The sequence below is a fragment of the Nannospalax galili genome, unplaced genomic scaffold (genome assembly GCF_000622305.1).
Source record: "Nannospalax galili isolate Female #2095 unplaced genomic scaffold, S.galili_v1.0 scaffold86, whole genome shotgun sequence".
Taxonomy (NCBI): Eukaryota; Metazoa; Chordata; class Mammalia; order Rodentia; family Spalacidae; genus Nannospalax; species Nannospalax galili.
In genome coordinates, this window is record NW_008354174.1 from 126,360 (window position 1) to 146,789 (window position 20,430).

The 20,430-nt window shown below is 39.8% G+C and overlaps 1 protein-coding gene across 1 annotated transcript in view; it reads left to right on the forward strand.

Annotated features, from left to right (window-relative positions):
- Cd274 (CD274 molecule) overlaps window positions 1-16,652 on the forward strand; it is a 24,330-nt gene extending 7,678 nt beyond the window's left edge. Inside the window, exons 4-7 of the mRNA XM_008851189.3 lie at window positions 6,945-7,229; window positions 10,694-10,804; window positions 12,267-12,326; window positions 13,809-16,652. Of these exons, the coding sequence (XP_008849411.1) occupies window positions 6,945-7,229; window positions 10,694-10,804; window positions 12,267-12,326; window positions 13,809-13,831 (479 nt within the window). The 3' untranslated portion in view covers window positions 13,832-16,652. The remainder of the gene's footprint in view (window positions 1-6,944; window positions 7,230-10,693; window positions 10,805-12,266; window positions 12,327-13,808) is intronic.
- Window positions 16,653-20,430: the final 3,778 nt, after the last annotated feature.

The window sequence follows — 20,430 nt, forward strand, 5'->3', positions numbered from 1 at the left end:
GGATAATTTGACCTCTTCTTTTCCAATTAGTAATCATTTAATTTCCTTCTCCTGTCTTATTGCTCTAGCAAGAGTTTCAAAAACTGTGTTGAAAAGGAGTGGAGATAGTGGACATCCTTGTCTGGTTCCTGATTTTAATGGGAATGGTTCCATTTTTTCTCCATTAGGATGATATTGGCTGTGGGTTTGTTGTATATAGCTTTAATTATGTTGAGGTATGTTCCCTCCAGTCCAATTCCCTTTAGGACTTTGAACATAAATACATGCTGAATTTTGTCAAAAGCCTTTTCTGCATCTATTGAGATGACAATGTGGTTTTTGTCTTTATATGAGTCCATTTATATGATTAATGATATTAATTGACTTGCATATATTGAACCATCCTTGTGTCTCTGGGATAAAGCCTACTTGATCATGGTGAGTGATCTTTTTGATGTGTGTCTGTATGTGATTTGCAAGTATTTTGATAAATTTTGCATCTATGTTCATTAAGCATATGGGTCTATAGTTTTCTTTTTTGGTTGTGTCTTTACCCGATTTGGGTATTAGAGTGATGCTGGCTTCATAGAAGGAATTTGGGAGTTCTCCCTCTGTTTCTATTATTTTCAATAAGTTAAGTGGTATTGGTTGAAGGTCTTCTTGAAATGCCTGGTAGAATTCTGCTGTAAATCCATCTGGGCCTAGGCTTTTTGTAGTTGGGAGGGTTTGTATTACTGTTTCAAGTTACTTATATGTTATGGGTCTATTTAAACTGTTAATCTCTTCTTAGTTTTATGCCTTCTTGGTTTGACTTTGGAGGTTCCCATGATTTCAGATATCCATCCATTTCTTTTAGACTTTCGGATTTTTTTATTCTATTGGACCTGCCATGTTTTCCTTCCTTTGAACATCTCCATATAAAATTCAAACAAATATATGTAAATATGAAATCCTACGTAAGGTCTTCATTCTAAAAGACTTGAAGTTAATCTATAAAAGGTATGTTAAGTGTAGAGGAAGCCAGTCTTCAACAGAGAAGGCATAAACTGTGCTTACCAGCCATATAGTCATCTTGAGGACCTATACCATTGTTATCTTGAAGTATTGAAGAGGAACCATGAATGATAATTCCTGGATCCTTACCCACAAAAATGTCATCGGGTCACTTGAGTTCAAAGTTTTGAGTTGGAACTAGCAAGGGAAGGAAAACACCTTACTTAACCACCTCTGCTTTCTCTGTTGAGTGTGATAGAATTGAGAGCTGAAACTATCCCAGGCATGAACAGCTAATCCGAAAGCCCACAAGGACAGAAATTCCCCGAAAGGCTCTTCTCTTCATACACTTCCCACAGTGACACCCCTCCCATTCAGAACTGCCCTCTGTGGCCTGCTGGAACCAGTCATGAATTGAATCTGTCCCCTCTAGTCATAACTTTGAGATCATCTGCCTCCTTCTTTTGTCTTTATGATAACTTTTAAAATAGTTGACTAGAATTAAATAATCTCCCACTGATCTTCTGAGCTAATCTGAAGATCAATAATATAATTGGGAAATTTACATTTACCGCGGAAGATCAGAATAATTATTAACTCAAAAATCAAATTATGTAGACATAGGAAAATGTGTCCACTTGATGGGTCACTGGTGCTGGCTTAATTATGAAAATGTTACTTGTCTTATGAAGTAGACTTAATTTTCATTGTATTTACCATATGCTTCGTTTGTGACATTTATGAATGCTTGGAATGTGATTAAGTTTTGAACATGGGTTACTCTATCAGAAAACATCAGTATCTATTTTGTTACAAGTCATTTAAATAAATTATTTAACCATAAGGCCATAATAGTCAACATTGCTAGATTTGGGATAGGGAGAAAACATAATCCTGGCAGTCAGGAAGAAGGAAGCATTGAGCATTGAATTTTGTTTCCAGAGGTTTCTTATCGGCCTGTTGGGAATGTGCAAGGAGTAGATAGCTGACTTTGTGGTGGGGAAGAGTTTATTCCAGATTATTTGGCTCAACAGTAACTTCAGTGCAACAGGAAGTCTGCTGTACTGATGGCATTTGAATGAAGGAGTCTTTGATGTAGCAAAGTGGTAATGAAATAGACTTGAAGATCTGTCTTGTTTGACCATTTCTTTTTCTTTTAGAAATGACTAAATTAGCACCCTACTCCCAATTTGTCTCATCATTTGCATATGGTGGTTTGGGAGCTGAGCTAAGCTAAATCAAGAATATGAACCATGGCCTAGTCAGATGTTGGTGGCACAGATCTGTAATCCCAGACACTTGGGAGGCAGAGGCACGGGTGTCATAAAGTTGAGCTTTGCCTGGGCTACACAGGAAGTTCAAGGGCAACCTGAGCAATTTGGCAAGATCTTTTTTCAAAAAACTTAAAATACAAACAAAGCTGAGGATGTAGGTCAGGGCTAGAACACTTGCCTAGCAGGTGGTAGGCCCAGATTCATTCCCTAGCATCCTAGTGACAGGTACATAGAAGCTTTACATGCCAAGGAAGTAGAACTCCTGAGTCATCTTCTATGCAAATGATTTCACAATAATGCTTCTCTTCCCATTACTGTAAGTGTGTGGTAACACAGCTTCCCCACAGGGAGTTCACTTACCATGGGATTTTAATAAAGGTGAAGCATTTCAAAACTGAAATCTGAAAGGGTTTAGTTTTAGATTAACTCAATTACTATTATCAATATGGGAGTCACTGCACCTTTCAAGAGTTACGACTCTTAGGCACCTGGCTTTCACCTGAAAATGTTTAGCCTTAATCACTGGACTTAGTATCAGGAAAAAGAGATGACCATTTACTATCTCTAGTACTTTAAATGGGAGTAAACAGCTGTAAGAACTACTTTAATTCTAAGAACCAAGGGTTATGGACCGTCATCCCCCACTAGTTTCCCCAGCCCTTGTTGAAATCTTTTCTATAGCATCTCTCCTCGTATGACATAGCATAGCACATAACTATGCCTGTCTTGTTTATTGACTCATTCTTCCTTCCAGAGCGCAGACTCCACAGGGCAGGAGTTTTGGTCCATTTTATTCACTGTTGTATCCCTAGGCCTTAACATAAAGTACTAGAATAGTATTTGTTGAATAAATGAATGATTGTTTCAAATAGATTAACCTCAAATTTTTGAAATATGAGCAAGTTTGAATATATGAAAATTTATTTCTGAGACTTTTCATCAGAACTTCATAAGAGTCCACTGCAGGGGCAGTGAAAAGAGAGGAGAAGGCCACACTGATGTAGCCATGGTCTGACTAATCAGCACTAGAAAGAGTAGTAATTAATACTTAGGCAACACCTAGTATGTGTGGGCCTAGGACTGAGCATTTTGCTCATAATAATTCATTTAATCTTCAACAGGACTCTGCGGGGCAGGCACTTGATCGTAACCATGATATTTTTTCTTATTTACTATTTTTCAAAACCTAATATGTCTTTCAATAGATGGCATCTTAGATTCAAATGTAACATTTTCCTTCCCTTTTAGCATTGAGAAAACTAAGGTCCAAAGGAATAAAAGTTTGCCCAGAATTCACTCAGCTAAAGTTGTAAAGCTGGGCTCTAAACCTTGACAGTCTTGTCTTTTTAAGTCTGTGCTCTTAATAACTATATTTTATTGCCTATCTCTGTACCTCTGGAGTAGGTATCAGGTTGTATAATGATTTCAAAGCTAAGCTGAGTTTTTCTTGGTCTTGATCAGCCAACACTAGCATAGTTTTCTAGATCTACTAAACCAGGAGTTTGAAAAAAAATTGTTTTCTGCTCCATCCATAAAGCATTTTAAACTTGTGTGTGGTTATAAAGAATATATTTTGTACTTACATATAGCTTGTATTACAAAAAATTGTCATTTTTGAATATCAAAAGAAGATAACTCACTGATTTTGTATGATTCAACAACCTAAGGTATGATTCATTCTAGAAATATACAAATAGACATTTCACCTGGGTGTGGTGGTATACACCTTTAATCCCAGCACTCAGAGGCAGAGGCAGGCAGATCTCTGAGATCAAGGCCATCCTGGTCTACATAGTGAGCTCTAGGCCTGTGAGGCTACAGGGAGATCCTTCCTCAACAACACAACAAAAATAGACATTCCGAAAGAAGAAATAAATTTAACAAGCAATATTTCACGTTAGGGTGAAATTCACCATTAACAAATGTAGATGGTTTTAATAATCTTGAGGTTTATTTTAGCCAATACTTTATCACATCCAATTAAGCACTTGTTTTTTTTGGGGGGGGGGTCTTTTTCTATTGCTTTTAACCTTGTAAAGTGGTTGGTAAAATCACTTCTGACATTTTCTTTTGCTTTGTGTTTGAATTGTTAGCATTATCTTCAATCCTCAGTTTCTTTTGGGAAACTTTTTAATTAGCCCATTTTATAAGAAGGTTAGTTTAATTAAAAGTTGACAAGAGATAGATTTTTAGCTTAGTTGGTAGAGTGCTTGCCTGTCTTGCATGAAGTCCTGGTTCAATCCCCAGTAACAAATAAAACCAGGTATGATACACATACACATACTTGCAATCCCAGCACTCAGAAGGTAGGGGCATCAGAAGGAGGATTAGAGGTTCAAGGTCATCCACAGCTACGTAGAGAGTTCAAGGCTAACCTGGTTTACATAAGACCCTTTTCCCAAAACGAAAAAGTAGACAAGAGAATTTGAAAACCACAATAACTTCAGAGTGAGTCACTCAGCCTCCCCTCTTCCTACGGCAGACAGTGAGACCCAGGGACAGCCAGCAGTGCCCTGCTTTAATCTTCTCTCACGAAAATGATAGAAAGGCTAAGACAGCTAACATTTTACTCTGAATATTTTATCATCAGCAATGATTTTAAGCCTAACTTTGAATTTCCCAGAAATCAAGTCGTGTGCTATGTGACCCACAAAATGCCAGACTGAGGGCTCAAGTACTTATAAAAGCCATTGTTTGCATGTTTGAAGTCATAGTCATATCTATTCTATTGTTGGTGGTTTCTTTGATTCAAGAGAAACAAAACATTACATCATTTTTTTTCAGCTTTGTCTTTAGTCCTAGCTGCTTTGTGTCAAATTTCTGTGAAAATGTTATATTACAAAGCTTTTATTATGTCTTTGTGAAAGGTATTCTGAAAAGGAAGTGGGGGCTCTAGTCTAGAGTGTAAGTGACTCACTAAAGTATTATGAGTAAAGCAATGATTATTCCAACAGGATAAACATGGCGATTTACTTATAATGAGGAAACAGGAGTGAAGCTCTTAGATTGATGTGTGTATTACACAGCCTAGAATAGTCAGAAAACTGGGTATCCTAATCCCACAAGACTCACAAACTAAAATTTAATCAAGCTCTTTGTCTTGAGTAGAATACCTAATGATGGCCGGGTGTGGTGGTGCACACCTTTGGATCTCTGTGAGTTCAAGGCCAGCCTGGTTTAAATAGTGAGTTCCAGGCCAGCTGGGGAGACTATTAGGGTTTCAAACCGCAGCAGCCGTCCCCCTCTCCAACAGAATCTCACAGACTTCAGATTTCTCAAGCCCCTGAGAAAAGGGAACCAAGTTGATAAGCACCTTGGTCTTTGAAGTCAAAGGAAGCAGACTCTTCTAAGAGGCAGCCTGCCTTTCCTTTGATCTCTCCAAAGACAAGATAAGCAGATTCTGCCTGTTAACCAAAGATTTGAGGAACTGCTTTAGTACAACAGCTTTTCCCTTATCTTAGGAGGACAAAAAATAAACACTTCCTGACCCAGATCCTGTCTGGTAGACAGAACAGAGCCAGGTTTACAAGCCCCGCTTTTCCTGCCCCCCTCCAATTTTTTTCCTAAAACTTCCCGCCTTCTGCACCCTGAAGCCCCCTTATATAAGCCCCAGCTCACAATCAATCCGTGGGCTGACATTTTCCCTTCCCCAAAGGGAACGTGTCCCTTGCAAAATAAAACTCTACCCCGCTGAGAGTTTTATCTGTGTCTTGGTGCTTCCTCCTCTAGCTGTTCTTCTCTGGCAACTTTTTACACCTATCAGAGACCCTGTCTCAAAAAGACCAAAAAAAAAAAGAAAGAAAAAGGAATAGCTAAGGAAGTTTTCAATAGCCAACATGAAAGTTTAAAAAATAAATATCATTATGTATCCAAGATGAATTCTTAGAACAGAAAAAAGCACATTAGGGAAACATTGGTGGAATGCCAGAGTACTGGGTTTAGTTAATAGTAACGAGTGAAAGTCGGTTCCTGTTATGTTGACTCTCCCATGGTGACGCGTGATGTGAATAGGGGGACACTGGGTAAGCAGTTCAATAACTGAACTATTTTTACAACTTTTGTAAATACAAAACTATTCTCAAATTTTAAAATATATTTAAACATCAAAAAGTATCAGTAGGACATATATCCATTTTTACAAATGACATAGTGTACATTTTCGTATCTAATTTCTGATCATTTATTTATATAAAAATAAATGATACATTGAAAACAGTTTATTAAATAAAGTACAAAAAATAGTGCTTGGCAGTTGGAAAGATTCATATTTATAAAGACAGCTTTACAACAATGAAGAGAAAATATCCACGAATAAATTTAAGAAGAAATGGGACCCTATGTAAAAAACAATAGCACTTTACTGAGAGACAAAGACTTGATATATTTTATATTTAAATAGAAAGATGAGTTAAAGATGATGGCTTATTTCATTTGAATAGTATATTTAGTTTGAGCCCAATAAATGTACCAATGTGGTTTTTATAGCAACACTGTTGTTTCTTTAAACCAAATGGCCCATGTTTTAACAGAAGAGCTGAGGCAGACTAGTAAGGATTCCCCACTGCTGACCCAGCTGAGCAGGAGACTTATCTTTCTAAGATCTAGCCTGTACACATACTCTCTCTAGGCAGATAGCACCAAGTCATGTGTCTTACTGTGATGGGAGAAAGCCCTGACTTCTTTTTGCTTATGACCTAGCCCCATACCGCAAAATCAACCACAGAATTTCCGTGGATCCAGTCACGTCTGAACATGAACTAACATGTCAGGCTGAGGGTTACCCTGAGGCTGAAGTCATCTGGACAAATAGTGACCACCAATTCCTGAGTGGCAAGACTACTGTCACTACTTCCCAGAGGGAAGAGAAGATTTTCAATGTGACCAGCATGCTGAGGATCAACGCAACAGCTAACGATGCTTTCTACTGTACTTTTCGGAGATTAGGTCCAGGGGAAAACCACACAGCTGAGTTGATCATCCCAGGTAAGCTAAGACTGTCACCTCCCCACCAATATAATGGCTGCCCATCATAATCATTCAGTGGTGGCTGAATGAGGGAATGAATAAACACTGGGTTTACTAACTATGTGCTATTTGCCTTCCTTCTTGCATACAAGTCATATTGCTACTTATAAACACTTAGCAAGTACCTGAGTATTAGTCACTCATGATACACAGTAAATTAAGGCACTGAGTATTCATAGATGACTAGGACACAGTCCCCATGCTCCAGAAAACAGGTAGTGGTTGCATTTTAGAAGTGCTCTTATATCTGGGGCATCCTGGGGAACCTGAAAGCAGGATTCAAGCTCAGGCTGTGTTTCAGGAATCCACACCCAAGCACATCAGAGCTGCTCTCTTCTCTCCAGGGTCTCTGTGGCAGGAAGCAAGTGGAATGTACTTTTCTATCTTATTCCAAACAAGAGGGATCCTTTTTCCCAAATTGCCTCTCCAAAGCATTCCATTATATTTCAGTTCAAGGAAGTTTTCTCTGTTCCTAGAACATAAGGCTGGTGTCCCTTGGCAAGTTATTAGACTTCTGTGTATTATTCATAGATGACTAGGACACAGTCCCCATGCTCCAGAAAACAGGTAGTGGTTGCATTTTAGAAGTGCTCTTATATCTGGGGCATCCTGGGGAACCTGAAAGCAGGATTCAAGCTCAGGCTGTGTTTCAGGAATCCACACCCAAGCACATCAGAGCTGCTCTCTTCTCTCCAGGGTCTCTGTGGCAGGAAGCAAGTGGAATGTACTTTTCTATCTTATTCCAAACAAGAGGGATCCTTTTCCCCAAATTCCCTCTCCAAAGCATTCCATTATATTTCAGTTCAAGGAAGTCTTCTCTGTGCCTAGAACATAAGGCTGGTGTCCCTTGGCAAGTTATTAGACTTCTGTGTATTTTGCTTTCCCTGTCAGATTATAAGTCACCAGGCAAGGTTATTGTAGGGATAAAATGAGCTGTAGGGTATGAGAAGTATTTGAGATCCTCGCCTATACAAGTTCAACTATTTTTAAAATCATTACCTGACAGAAATGGTCAGGATGGGAAGAGTTTGTCAAGCAGTTCAGCATTATAATATAAACCCAAAGATGTTCTAAGGAGAATTCCGCCTCCATCCTTCCCGTAATATACATTGACAGTAATACTCTAGAAACTTTAGAGAAAACGTTCATAGATGACTAGGACACAGTCCCCATGCTCCAGAAAACAGGTAGTAGTTGCATTTTAGAAATGCTCTTATATCTGGGGCATCCTGGGGAACCTGAAAGCAGGATTCAAGCTCAGGCTGTGTTTCAGGAATCCACACCCAAGCACATCAGAGCTGCTCTCTTCTCTCCAGGGTCTCTGTGGCAGGAAGCAAGTGGAATGTACTTTTCTATCTTATTCCAAACAAGAGGGATCCTTTTTCCCAAATTGCCTCTCCAAAGCATTCCATTATATTTCAGTTCAAGGAAGTTTTCTCTGTTCCTAGAACATAAGGCTGGTGTCCCTTGGCAAGTTATTAGACTTCTGTGTATTTTGCTTTCCCTGTCAGATTATAAGTCACCAGGCAAGGTTATTGTAGGGATAAAATGAGCTGTAGGGTATGAGAAGTATTTGAGATCCTCGCCTATACAAGTTCAACTATTTTTAAAATCATTACCTGACAGAAATGGTCAGGATGGGAAGAGTTTGTCAAGCAGTTCAGCATTATAATATAAACCCAAAGATGTTCTAAGGAGAATTCCGCCTCCATCCTTCCCGTAATATACATTGACAGTAATACTCTAGAAACTTTAGAGAAAACAAATGAAAATACATAGGAACATCAACCAGTATGAAAATACAGTCTGATATGATCATGGGACCATAATGAACAAAAGAAGTTTAGAAATAAAGAAGGCATCCTTACTGGAACTGGACTTTAATAAGAACTGTATTAGTGGGTTCCTGCAATTAAAAGCTGTTTTTTGAGGCTGAGATATATCTCAGTTGCTAGAGTCCTTGCCTAGCATCCATGAAGCCCTGGATTTGATCCCTAGCACCACATAAACCTGGCATGGTAGGGCATATCTGTAATCCAGGTACTTGGGTGGCAGAGGCAGGAGGATCAGAAGTTCAAAGTCATCCTCAGCTACATTAGTGGGTTCCTGCAATTAAAAGCTGTTTTTTGAGGCTGAGATATATCTCAGTTGCTAGAGTCCTTGCCTAGCATCCATGAAGCCCTGGATTTGATCCCTAGCACCACATAAACCTGGCATGGTAGGGCATATCTGTAATCCAGGTACTTGGGTGGCAGAGGCAGGAGGATCAGAAGTTCAAAGTCATCCTCAGCTACATAGCAAGTTCTAGGCCAGCAATGCACTACAAGAGGTTCTGTCTCAAAAACAAAACAACAAATAAAACAATAGGACAACAAAAAACTGTTTTATGACAATTTATTTGTGGGGCAACCTGAAGTAACTTACTTACCTGCTGAGTCTGTTTTCTCATCTGTAATTGGAACTTTAAAAAAATTGGTATGCCTAACTCATAAAGTTGAGACTCAGATAAAATACAGACACACAGACTCACAGATAGACATAGACACAGTCTCTCTCTCTCTCTCTCTCTCTCTCACACACACACACACACACACACACGCACACACACACACAGGCTTTGTAAACTGTGAGCCACTAGACAAAGGCTGGCTACTGTCATGCCTTTGAAGATTGAACTGGGTGGCTAAAGGTCATGGATCTCAGTTGCTTCGTAGTGGGGCCAAATAGGAAGACTTATGACAAGAGGTAGGAGTGAGCAGTCCCAGAGCATCCTTGTGCCATTTTCTTCTTGCACAGAACTGCAGACACAGAGAAAATAATGACTAGAAAACCCAGAGATGTTCTAACTGCAGAGAAGGCTAAGAAGCATTGGCTCCTGATCATGATCACAGACATGGGGTGGCAAAAACTGCCTAACAATACCAATTAGCCTTCTGTGCTCTACAGTGGACCTTCCTTGCCACATTGGCTGTATTAAAGAATGCACAGGGAAGTTACATCACCAAGGTTGCTATATAACATTGTATAGCCACTTTCTGTAGCACTGTGTTAAACACTTCACAAACAAACTCACAAGAAATGTCTTGGCATTTTCATTTTGTAGGCTGCTTAAAGGGCTTTGTTGGGGGTTTCAAAGCCAATCAATGGCAATAGAATTCAGACCCAGTTCCATCTGTATAAGCCTTGGAGTTCTTCCACTTCTCCATGCTGCTCCCATTTTCTTAGGAGGCCCATCTCATCATTCTAGCCCCTTGGCGGCCATTAGCTTTTAGTCATTAAAAATCAACCTAAAGCTAAACTAAACTTCAAGGACGATTAGTCTCCTGACCATTTCCCATTAAAACTGAATCATTAATCAGTGGTTTCTCCTTCTTCTTTCTCCTCCTCCTCTCCCCTCCTCTTCCTCTTCTTCTTATTTCCAGAACCACCTGCAGTATTTCTCCCAAATAAGAGGACTCACCTGGTGACACTAGGACCTGTCCTGCTGTTCCCTGTTGTAGCACTGACAGTCCTCTTCTGCCTGAGAAAAAAAGGTATTTCCTTCATTGCACTGGTCTCCCCTGGGGGCATGGAGAAGAATATGAAAGTCTTGTCCCTGGGGCACTGTGTAGGCAAAACCAGGTTTGTGTATCCTGCTTTGTATAGGGTGGTTCCACATCCCAGAGAGCTGTCCTACCCAAGATACTAACAACATCTTACTGGGAGAAGTTGACCTGCAAGGTGCTGTCTTTTGTTAGTGGTCCATATCAGGGCTCACTTTCAGTTATGCAAAGTGAGTTTTAGCTGTGATTCTGGTGAACCCCCGTGAGCCACCTCTCTCTTCAGTCCTGCTCATTTTGCTGTTGTGCAGCCTCACATATCTTGGAGCATGGTTGGACCCAGTAGCATTTTTGAGGGTTATGAGTTGGATAAAGGTTGGAACTGACTTAGCTTTCAGGGTTGCATGATGAAGTCCCACCATTCGGTAGTAATCACAGAAAAGCTGAAGGGCATTGCTGTGAAGATCAGGAGTGCAGGGGTGATGGGATGTATGCGGGCGAAGAAAACTCAGTGCCGTACAATTTCTTTTTACCATGCAAATAACCACAGACTGGGATAAGAAAGCACTACAGTGCCTGTGGATTTCAGCTGAATTCAAGTTTTGCATTAGTTGCAACATTATATTGAGCTGGGTTCTGGAAACCTTAACTAAGAAAAACAGTTCCTTCTATAGAGCTGTGGTATCTTTACCATAGAACATTCTTGCAAAATTTCTGCAGGAAATATGGCATAATTTTAAAAATAATTTCCATATATATTTCAGTACTTATCTGTGAGAATGATTAAAATCTAGGAAAACTAATATATTCAAATAATTTCCTTCCATTTTAAGATGATTCAGAGTAAACATTCCCCCCCCCCAATACTTTGAAATATATACCAAGAAAGTCAACCATGGTCTTTGCATAGACTTGTCTGATGGCAAATAGGGAAGTAGAATATGGAAGGGAATTCCAGCCATCGGTGAGAAATTCCCCACAACCCCTTAAGAGGGTGAGTGTATCTGGGAAAGTGATTAAACTAAGGGGGCAGAAATCAGCTGTTTCCAGAGAATAGTCCCTTAACAGAACTGAGGGTTGCAAGGATATGAGGGTCAAGTTTCAGTGACAGGTCTGGAGATGGGAGTGGACCTGGATTTGCACAAAGAAATGGTTGCTGCCAAATTGTATCTTTGAAGGTTAGTTGAGAGAAGGCCAGAAAACCAGTAGGCAAAAAAGTACCTCAGATCATAAAATAAAGACAGATACTCCTAAAGAGAATCTAAGAGCAAAAGTATGTGACCTAAATTGTTGAATAATTAACCTCAGGGTTTGGAACCCTGGAATAGGGAAGTTCACCAGGCTAAAAGTCTAGAAGGATTAAACAGTGTTTCATAGGCCCCTTGAATTGAAACTCAGTCATGGTGGGATGTAGCATTGTGCCATGTGGAATTAAGAGTGTTTTCTTTTTATTTAGTGAGAACTCTAGATGTGGAAAAATATGGCATCCGAGATACAAACTCAAAGAAACAAAATGGTAAGAATAACAGAAGGCAGGGGTGGAGACATGGCTCAATGGTTAAGAGCATTGGCTGCTCTTGCAGAGGACTCAGGTTCAATTCCCAGCACCCACATGGCAGCTAACAACCATCCATACTCTAGTTCCAGGCATTTCAATGCTCTCTTCTCACCTCCTTGGGCATTACACACATAGGTGCACTTATATACATGTAGGCAAAGCACTCATACACATAAAAAAATATAAATATTTTAAAAATAAAGATAAATAAATAAAAAATAATAACAGAAAAGATGGGAAAATTGAAGGAACACCCAGGCATGGTTCTATAGGTATGTAATCCCAGCACCCTGGAGTCAGAGGCAGGAGAATACGGACTTGCAGACCAGCCTGAGCCATATAGCAAACAACAAAAGCAGATCAAAAAGGAAAAGAAAAAGCTATAGAACAAGAAGGGGACTTCTATTGGTGATCTCCCCTCCTTCTGAAGGAGGCTAGTTGTATGGACTGCTGACTCTTCTCTGCCTCAGAACTCTAGAACTCCCACATCTGAGGAAATGCTGGGTTGGTCCTTGAGAGTCAGGAGAGGTGAGCAGCTTTGTGGGGAGAACAGGGGGGCAAGGAGGAGAGGGTGGCTGCTCTCTGCTAAGCTCTTGCTGCCCTAGAGCCCAGCATCACCGTGCAACAGGGGACCATGCTGAATGAACTGAATGGATAATTAATGAAATGATTCTCCTATGTGGTTAACTGTTTGCTACTTCATGTGTGGTATATGGTATCTCATTTCCTCACACTGCCCAAAACAATCAGAGGTGAATATGAGAATTATTTGCATTTTATAGTAGAGAAAACTAAAGCATTTTAAAGTTATACTATAAGCTTTCTAATTCATTTTAATGTAGTTGGAAATCAAACTTAGAGGCTGGAGAGATGGCTCAGTGGTCGAGATCACTTGCTGTTCTCGCAAAGGACTAGGGTTCAGTTTCCAGCATCCATATGGAGTCTGTAGCTCCAGTTCTAGGGGATCTAATGCCCTCTCCTGGCCTCCACAGGCATAGTTTGCACATGGTGCACTTACATGTATGTAAGCAAAACACTCGTACACAGAAAATAAGAATAAATAAAATCTTTTTGAAAAAAGAAACAGAAACTAAACAATGAGCCCAGTATTAAAGCAGTCTAATTAACTTGGGCAAGTCCAAGCAGGTTCCTTATGGGCTTTACAACATCCATTTATGCTGTTGGAACACCTTAGGGAACCCAACCCTGTTTGTTCAGGACTGGGAGTTTCTCAGAAAAATAGACTTTCAGTTTTAAAATAAGGACAGTCACAGGGAAACAAGAATGGTTAGTCATCCATCATGTAAGGGTAATCAAAGCCTAACTATAATTTGTCTCTTTATTTTATTGCAAAGTTACTATATGGTCTAGCAAACATCAGTTTTGTTTCTCTTAGATTTCTTCATATGTTTTTTCCCCTAAACTGTTATCACTCTCCAGATACACAATTTGAGGAGACGTAAGTGGCGCTGAGACTTCTGATCTTCAAGGAGGGATTCTCAGCCTGCGGTGCGGGAATTCATGAAGAAAAAGGGCCAGTGAGATGTGGACGATGTTGAACATTAAAGGTCCAAGCACTGGGAATGGAACCCAGGAAGGGAAGAGGAGAGAACAGGGAAGAAGGTGTTGAAAGGGGAGCATGGAAGGAAACCCTGCCACCTCAACGGAGCTGAGAGCCTCATCAGTGTATAAGAAGGGGACAAAGGACACTTCTGAATGAGGCACCTATCAGCAAATTGTCCATCACTCATCCTGGGTTGAGAATCCCTGATTTAATGGATAGTTCCTGCAGAAGTCCCCTTTCTTCCACTCATTGCCTGGATAAGAGCCCAAGAGTTGCAAGACCTAAAGTATGGGTTTTGCTATTTATTTGGAGTCTGTGGATTCTTCTTGCCATAGGAGCATGGCTGTGATTGACTTGTCTTGAAGATATAATAGTTGTTAAGATTTTGTCACCAAACTCAACTGCTGCTTAACAACTTGTCCAGTGGCAGTGAATCATATAGCCTTGGTGAGGTAGTTGGTATCTTCTGTAACTATTGATACAAATGGGAAGTATAGCAAACAAACCTATTGGTTTGGATAGGATCTTACCTTATTAACTCATTGATTGACTTGAATAATCTTATTCTCAGCCAGTGTTAGTTCCGTTTAAATATCAGGGTTACAACTGTGTGGTACTACACTCAATCTCATTTCATCTCCATAGCAACTCCCATAGTGACCTCTATTATCATACTCACTTTATAGCCTAAGACACAGAGGGATTAAGTAACTTGTCGACAGCAGCTAACAATCCTCAGATTTCTATCATTCACCCGCTGGCCTTTTAGAATACAATTTACAGCTATGCTTTAAGAAATTAATTCAAAATCTGCTTATTAAGAATCATATGTTATACCATGCCTTGCACTACGTCAGGCACTAAGCATAGAGAAATAAGCCAGAGTATCAATTGGATATATTTATGCATGTTTAATAATCCAAACACTTTAAATTTTTCAAGAAGTCAGTACTTAAAAGACTGTGGAAAATAACTCTTGAGTTCCTGATCTAGCATTATATTTACCCTTGATTTGTTATCTTTACCACACAATCTGATGTTCTCCATGTAGTGTCTACTATTGTTTGGTATTTCTTTCTTTTTTTCCTATTTAAATTATATTGAGATTGAGAGATAGACTAATCAGTAAAGTGCTTGCCTCACAAGTATGAGAACCTGAGTTTGATCCTTAGGACCCACATTGAAAAAAAAGCTGGGTGTGGCCTATGTACACCTTTGATGCCAGCACTGGGAGGCAGAGGCAGGCAGATCCCCAGTACACACTGGCCATCCAGCCTAGTCTGCTTGGCAAGCTCCAGGCTTGCAAGAGATGCTGTCTTTAAAAAAAAAAAAAAGCAAAAAGAAAAAAAAAACAATAAAAATGTAGACAGCACCTGAGAAACTATTCATGTTGACCTCTGACTTCCACATTCACATGAACCACATCCTTGCACACATGCATACACACGGACATGCATGAACACACATACAATCCATGATTCGGAATTCAGAATGGCCCAAAAGACAATTTAAAAACCCACAGCTCCTCTCCATCCTCCTAACCATGGACTTTCCCTCTTCAGAAGCAACTGCTGCTGCTTTTTGCTCATTTCTTAAAGACAGTCTATATGTAGAAATGTATATTAAAGTATGTATTTTTTGAATTCCTAGCCGGGTATAGTGCCTTTAATCCTAGTGCTCAGGAGGCAGAGGCAGGTGGATCTCTGTGAAAATGAGGTCGCCTTGGTCTACAGAGTGAGTTCTAGGCCAGCTGGGGCTACAGGGAGACCCTGTCTCAAAAACAATCAAACAAAAAATAAAAAAATAAAATTCCTAAATGGTAGCACATTATGCATTTACCATGCACTTTACCTTTTTATTGAATGTATTAATTCTTATATAGCTACTGGGACAAGTTTAAACATCCCAGAAGTTAGGATGTTTGTTTCTAGATTTTCTTTCCCATAGCTTCAATGTCTTTCATACTGTTTAAACCAGATGTCTGCTACCTTACTTTTAGACAGTCAGTGTTTAACACTTCCTCTATAACTAAATTTGTATTTCTGATCAAAGGGAGACCACTGGTCCCCAGGGTGTACTGAGTCAACCCAATACTAAGAGGCAGGCTTCTTAATTCTGACAGAAGTAGGTCTGGAGCATTGTTTTGGTTTGTTTTCTACTTGTTCTCTCTTAAACACAGACTTTACCTCAGTACTGTACTTGCACAGGTACAGATTCTTTCTGGAAATGTCAGCATTGTACCTTGACTGCTGGCGTCCCTGACCCTCATTTGTGTCAGGAAAGGCCCATTAGCTGTGCTTGAGTCCCTGAATGCCACTGGCTCTTATCACTACAGGGGCCTCTGAGATGCTGTTTTCCAGAGACTCTGGGATTCAATGTTCTCTCAGGGGTCCCAGAGTTTTTTTTTCATCCTTGAGGCCATTGTCTTGGTTTTGTCACTTGTCAAGACTGAAGAAACAGAATCCCCAGCTGAACCCTTTCTGTTGCTCATCTGCACATGTTTATTTGTCGAAGGATTCCCCAGTTTGTATAAAGTTCAAGAGAAGATTTGCCTGGGTGAGACAGTCCATGTATTCACTTTGAATCTTAATACCTTCTCACTGTGTTGGGTTGGGAAAGCACTTTATTCTTTTGTGTTGTTTCACTATAAGTGGAGATGTGATTCTATATTTGATTATCATTGTTTGTACTTGCATTAATTTAATAAAATATTTATTTTACTCTTTGGTACACAAACATGTCCAGTTTTTATTTTCTGTTTTTGTTTTTGTTTTTAAATCAAACCATTCCAAGTTTAACCTCCAGTGGAAAAAATCATTTAGACTATCTGCAGTCCTAACTTTGTTCTTTTTTCCCTGACAGTTTTTATGTTTATACATGTTCTTGAATCTTGCATGACAAAAACTATCAAAATAATTTATTAAAAAGTAATTTAGTAGGAGTTGGAGACATGGCTAGTGGTTGAGAACACTTACCATTCTTGCAGAGTACCAGGATTTAGTTCCCAGTACCCACTTAGTGGCTCACAACCATCTGTAACTTCAATTCCAGGAGATCCAAACCCTCTCTGGCCTCTTCAGGCACCAGGAATGCATACATACATTCAGGCAAACACACACATAAAATAAAAGTAAATATCTTTAAAAAATAATGAAACGATTTCATCCTCTTTCACTTCATGGCTTTAGGACAATACCAAGGAAACAGTAAAAAGTCTGCCATCAATTGGCGATCTGAGGGAGAGGGGAGAGAGGAGAAAAATCAGAGCTGAGCAGAACCAGGGAAATGAAGGGGCTTTCCTCTCAGCACATGCTCAGATCAGCAAACATGGAGGTGCACTAGCCTGATGAAACTGCGTGTGCTTCAGTCTCCCGATTCTGAAAAATGAGAGATCCAGATGGAAGCAAGCTTATGACTAGGGCCTAAGACATCTCTGGAACCATAAGAAAATTGGTAGTTTTAAAAGAAATACCACCATACTGCTTCAAGAAAGTGTAGCTCTTTTAATGTATTGTCTCCTTTGATTGCTTAGTGACCAAATTCAATTTAAAAAGACATTTGAGAGCCGAGCATGGTGGTGTATGCCTTCAATCTCAGCACTCAGGAAGTAGAAGCAGGCAGATCTCTGTGAGAGCAAGGCCAGCCTGGGCTACATAGGCAGTTCTAGGCCAGCTTGAACTACAGGGAGATCCTGTCTCAACTCCCCCTCCAAAAAAAGATGTTTGATATTTTATAACGTCTTTAAATCAGATACTCTCAAGGTATGAGGGCTATTTTGAATCCAATATGGCAAGAAGCTCAGTATCTTTGGAGTAACAATGATATGCTATTTATGTTAGCCCCTGGGCAGTCAAGGAGTTTACCAGAAGACTTTGTGACAGGTTGCAACATGTGTCAACATATCAATTTTTTTCTCTGAGTGGTTCCTTCTGCCTTTGCTTTCCCTCTTTGTAGTCTGAAGGTTGATTTTCATCCTGGCCCATGCCAAAGCTGAGATATACAAAGCACCATGTAGCTCCAGGAGTTCTGCTTCATTTCCCACAGTTGCACTGCAAACATCTCAGTGAGTCATAATTACATTTTACTGGGCATTGTGAGGGAGTTAAAGAAATAGTCCGTGCCTTCTTGGACCTTGCAGGCTGGCTAAGGAGACAATGCAAAAGTTCATTAAAAGAACTAATGATGCCAGGCATAGTGCTGGCCTTTAGTCCCTGCACCCAGGAAGCAGAGGCAGATAGATTGCTGTGAAAGCAAGTCCAGCCTAAGATGGTCTACATAGCAAGTTCTAGGCCAATGAGTGAGACCCTGTCCCAAAGACCCACTCCTCCAGACCCCATCCCCCCAAATTAATGACAATGTAGGTATTAAGAGTCTAAAACTTTAAAGGATGTCTTGGAGTGAGAAGACAGTGAGAAGCAGTGAGAAGACAGGACAGCAACTGCTGAACAGATGAAGTATATTTGGATATGATTTGTTTCTCAAGTACTATATACTGAAAGCTTGGTCTTCAAAGTGATGGTATGTAGGGAATGAAACCATTGAGAGATGGTGATTCCCTCTTTAAGAGGAAGTGAGCCAGGTCTATGGAGACTGTGGGAGAGCTGTTCTCACTTTCCTGGGACTGGATTAATCACACCACGATTGTTAATGGGCTCTCCTGTTTCCCTCCTCCTTCTCCGATCTCTTCCGCACATTGCTCACTGCCCACGCTCCCACCACATGATGCCAGCCACCATGGTCAGACACTACAGGAAGCCTTTCCAGGTACAGAGTGTCAGCTTGGACTTTTTAGCCTCTGAAAATAAAAGCCAAGACTCTTTTCTTTGTAAAATATCCAGCTTCAAAATTTAACAACCCGAAACAGCTGCAATCAAATCATAAACTCCAGGAAGCTTTCACAGAGGAGAGTAGACTCAGAGCGGGCCGGCAGTGTGGAGAAGACAGCAGCCTTTGATGGCGATGGCTTGGGAAACCATGCTAGGGGGAGTATAAAGTGGTTCTGCCTCTGTGCTGGATAATTTGGCACTATCTATCAAAATTATAGATTACCTAGTTTCCCATATGTGTAAACCGTCATACGAATAAAGATATTCGTTATACCTCTATTCATAATAATCAAACAGTGGAAACAACCCAAATAAATGCAGTACAAAGGGAAATGAAGACTTCTTCCTGGACTGATTAGGCACATTTCCAAGATGTATCTATTGTTAGGTAAAAAGGAAGATATGAGACAAAGGGCAAGTATACTACATTTTGGATCCTATATTAATTGCATATGGAACATGCGTGTTATGAATAATTAGGTTCATGCTGGGCACTTAGTGTGAATAGCATTACCCTTCATTTGTATATCATGTACTCTATGTGTCTTTTCAACAAATTCAAATTTCACCATTTAGAAAAGGAAAAAAATGTTCGTTTTGCTTACATATGCAAAAAAAAAGCTATTTAGAAGGGTTTATGAAAAACTGCTTGCCTCAGGTGGCAAATTGGGCCCCTAATAGGTAAGTTTCACTTCACTATACTGCTTTTTGCATCTTTTGATTTTTGAACTCTGTAGACATCTATTTCAGATAATTAAAATTATAACTAAAAATCTGAGCTCAGTTGTTTATTTTCCAGGCTTTTCCTGCAGTTTTGAGGAAATGAATACCCTTATTAATATATAAGGCTGAACTCAAATGTCAAGGATGAAAGAATTTAAAAGTTCAAGTCAATGTCCCTTGGGGTTTCACTGTAGACTTGGATGCAACTGAATCAAGCAATTTTCTTTCATTTAATTCTTCCCTAGTTTTGACAGGTCTCATTCCCAGGATAGGCTCAAACCTGTGAAAACACAAAAGATTTATTTGTGGGCTCTGATTATGTAGCTGTGAGTTAGACCTACATGGTGATATTGTAGCATTATAGAGGAACAAATGGCCCATATCAGTCCATTGCTTATGCTTCCACAGATGAAGCTATAAGAGATCTGGATCTTGGGAAGTTGGCAAGAGTGATCCCCACTTGCATTTGTGCAGTCTGAGAAATGAGTTGGGCACACCCTGGCAAATGAATTTTGGGATCACAGAGATGGGGCTTTTTTGGTCAGCATTTGGGGCATTTGGTGAGTCTCAAAATCCCCCAAACCTAGGCTTCCCCTCTCACCTAGAATTTTGGCTTCTTCATGGGAAATTTTGGCTGTGTGCCTCGAGATCGAGTATCCAGCCTCTGAAAAGCACAAAAGCTTGTTTTCATCTCAATGTTTATAATAGAGAAAAGTGAAAAGAGAAAGGTTACAAGTTGTTACTCAATAGACAACAAAATTTACATAACTGAAACTGAGTGTGAGAACTTTTGTTGTGGTGGTAAAAATTGAAGAAATGTCAGGTAGACCTAACTACAAAAAAAAAAAAAAAAAAAAAATCCCCACAAAAACTACTGTCAGCAATGGCGCACGACAGAGAGCAGGTTCATCTGCCAATCATTTCTTCTTTCTGGACATAGATGGCTTAG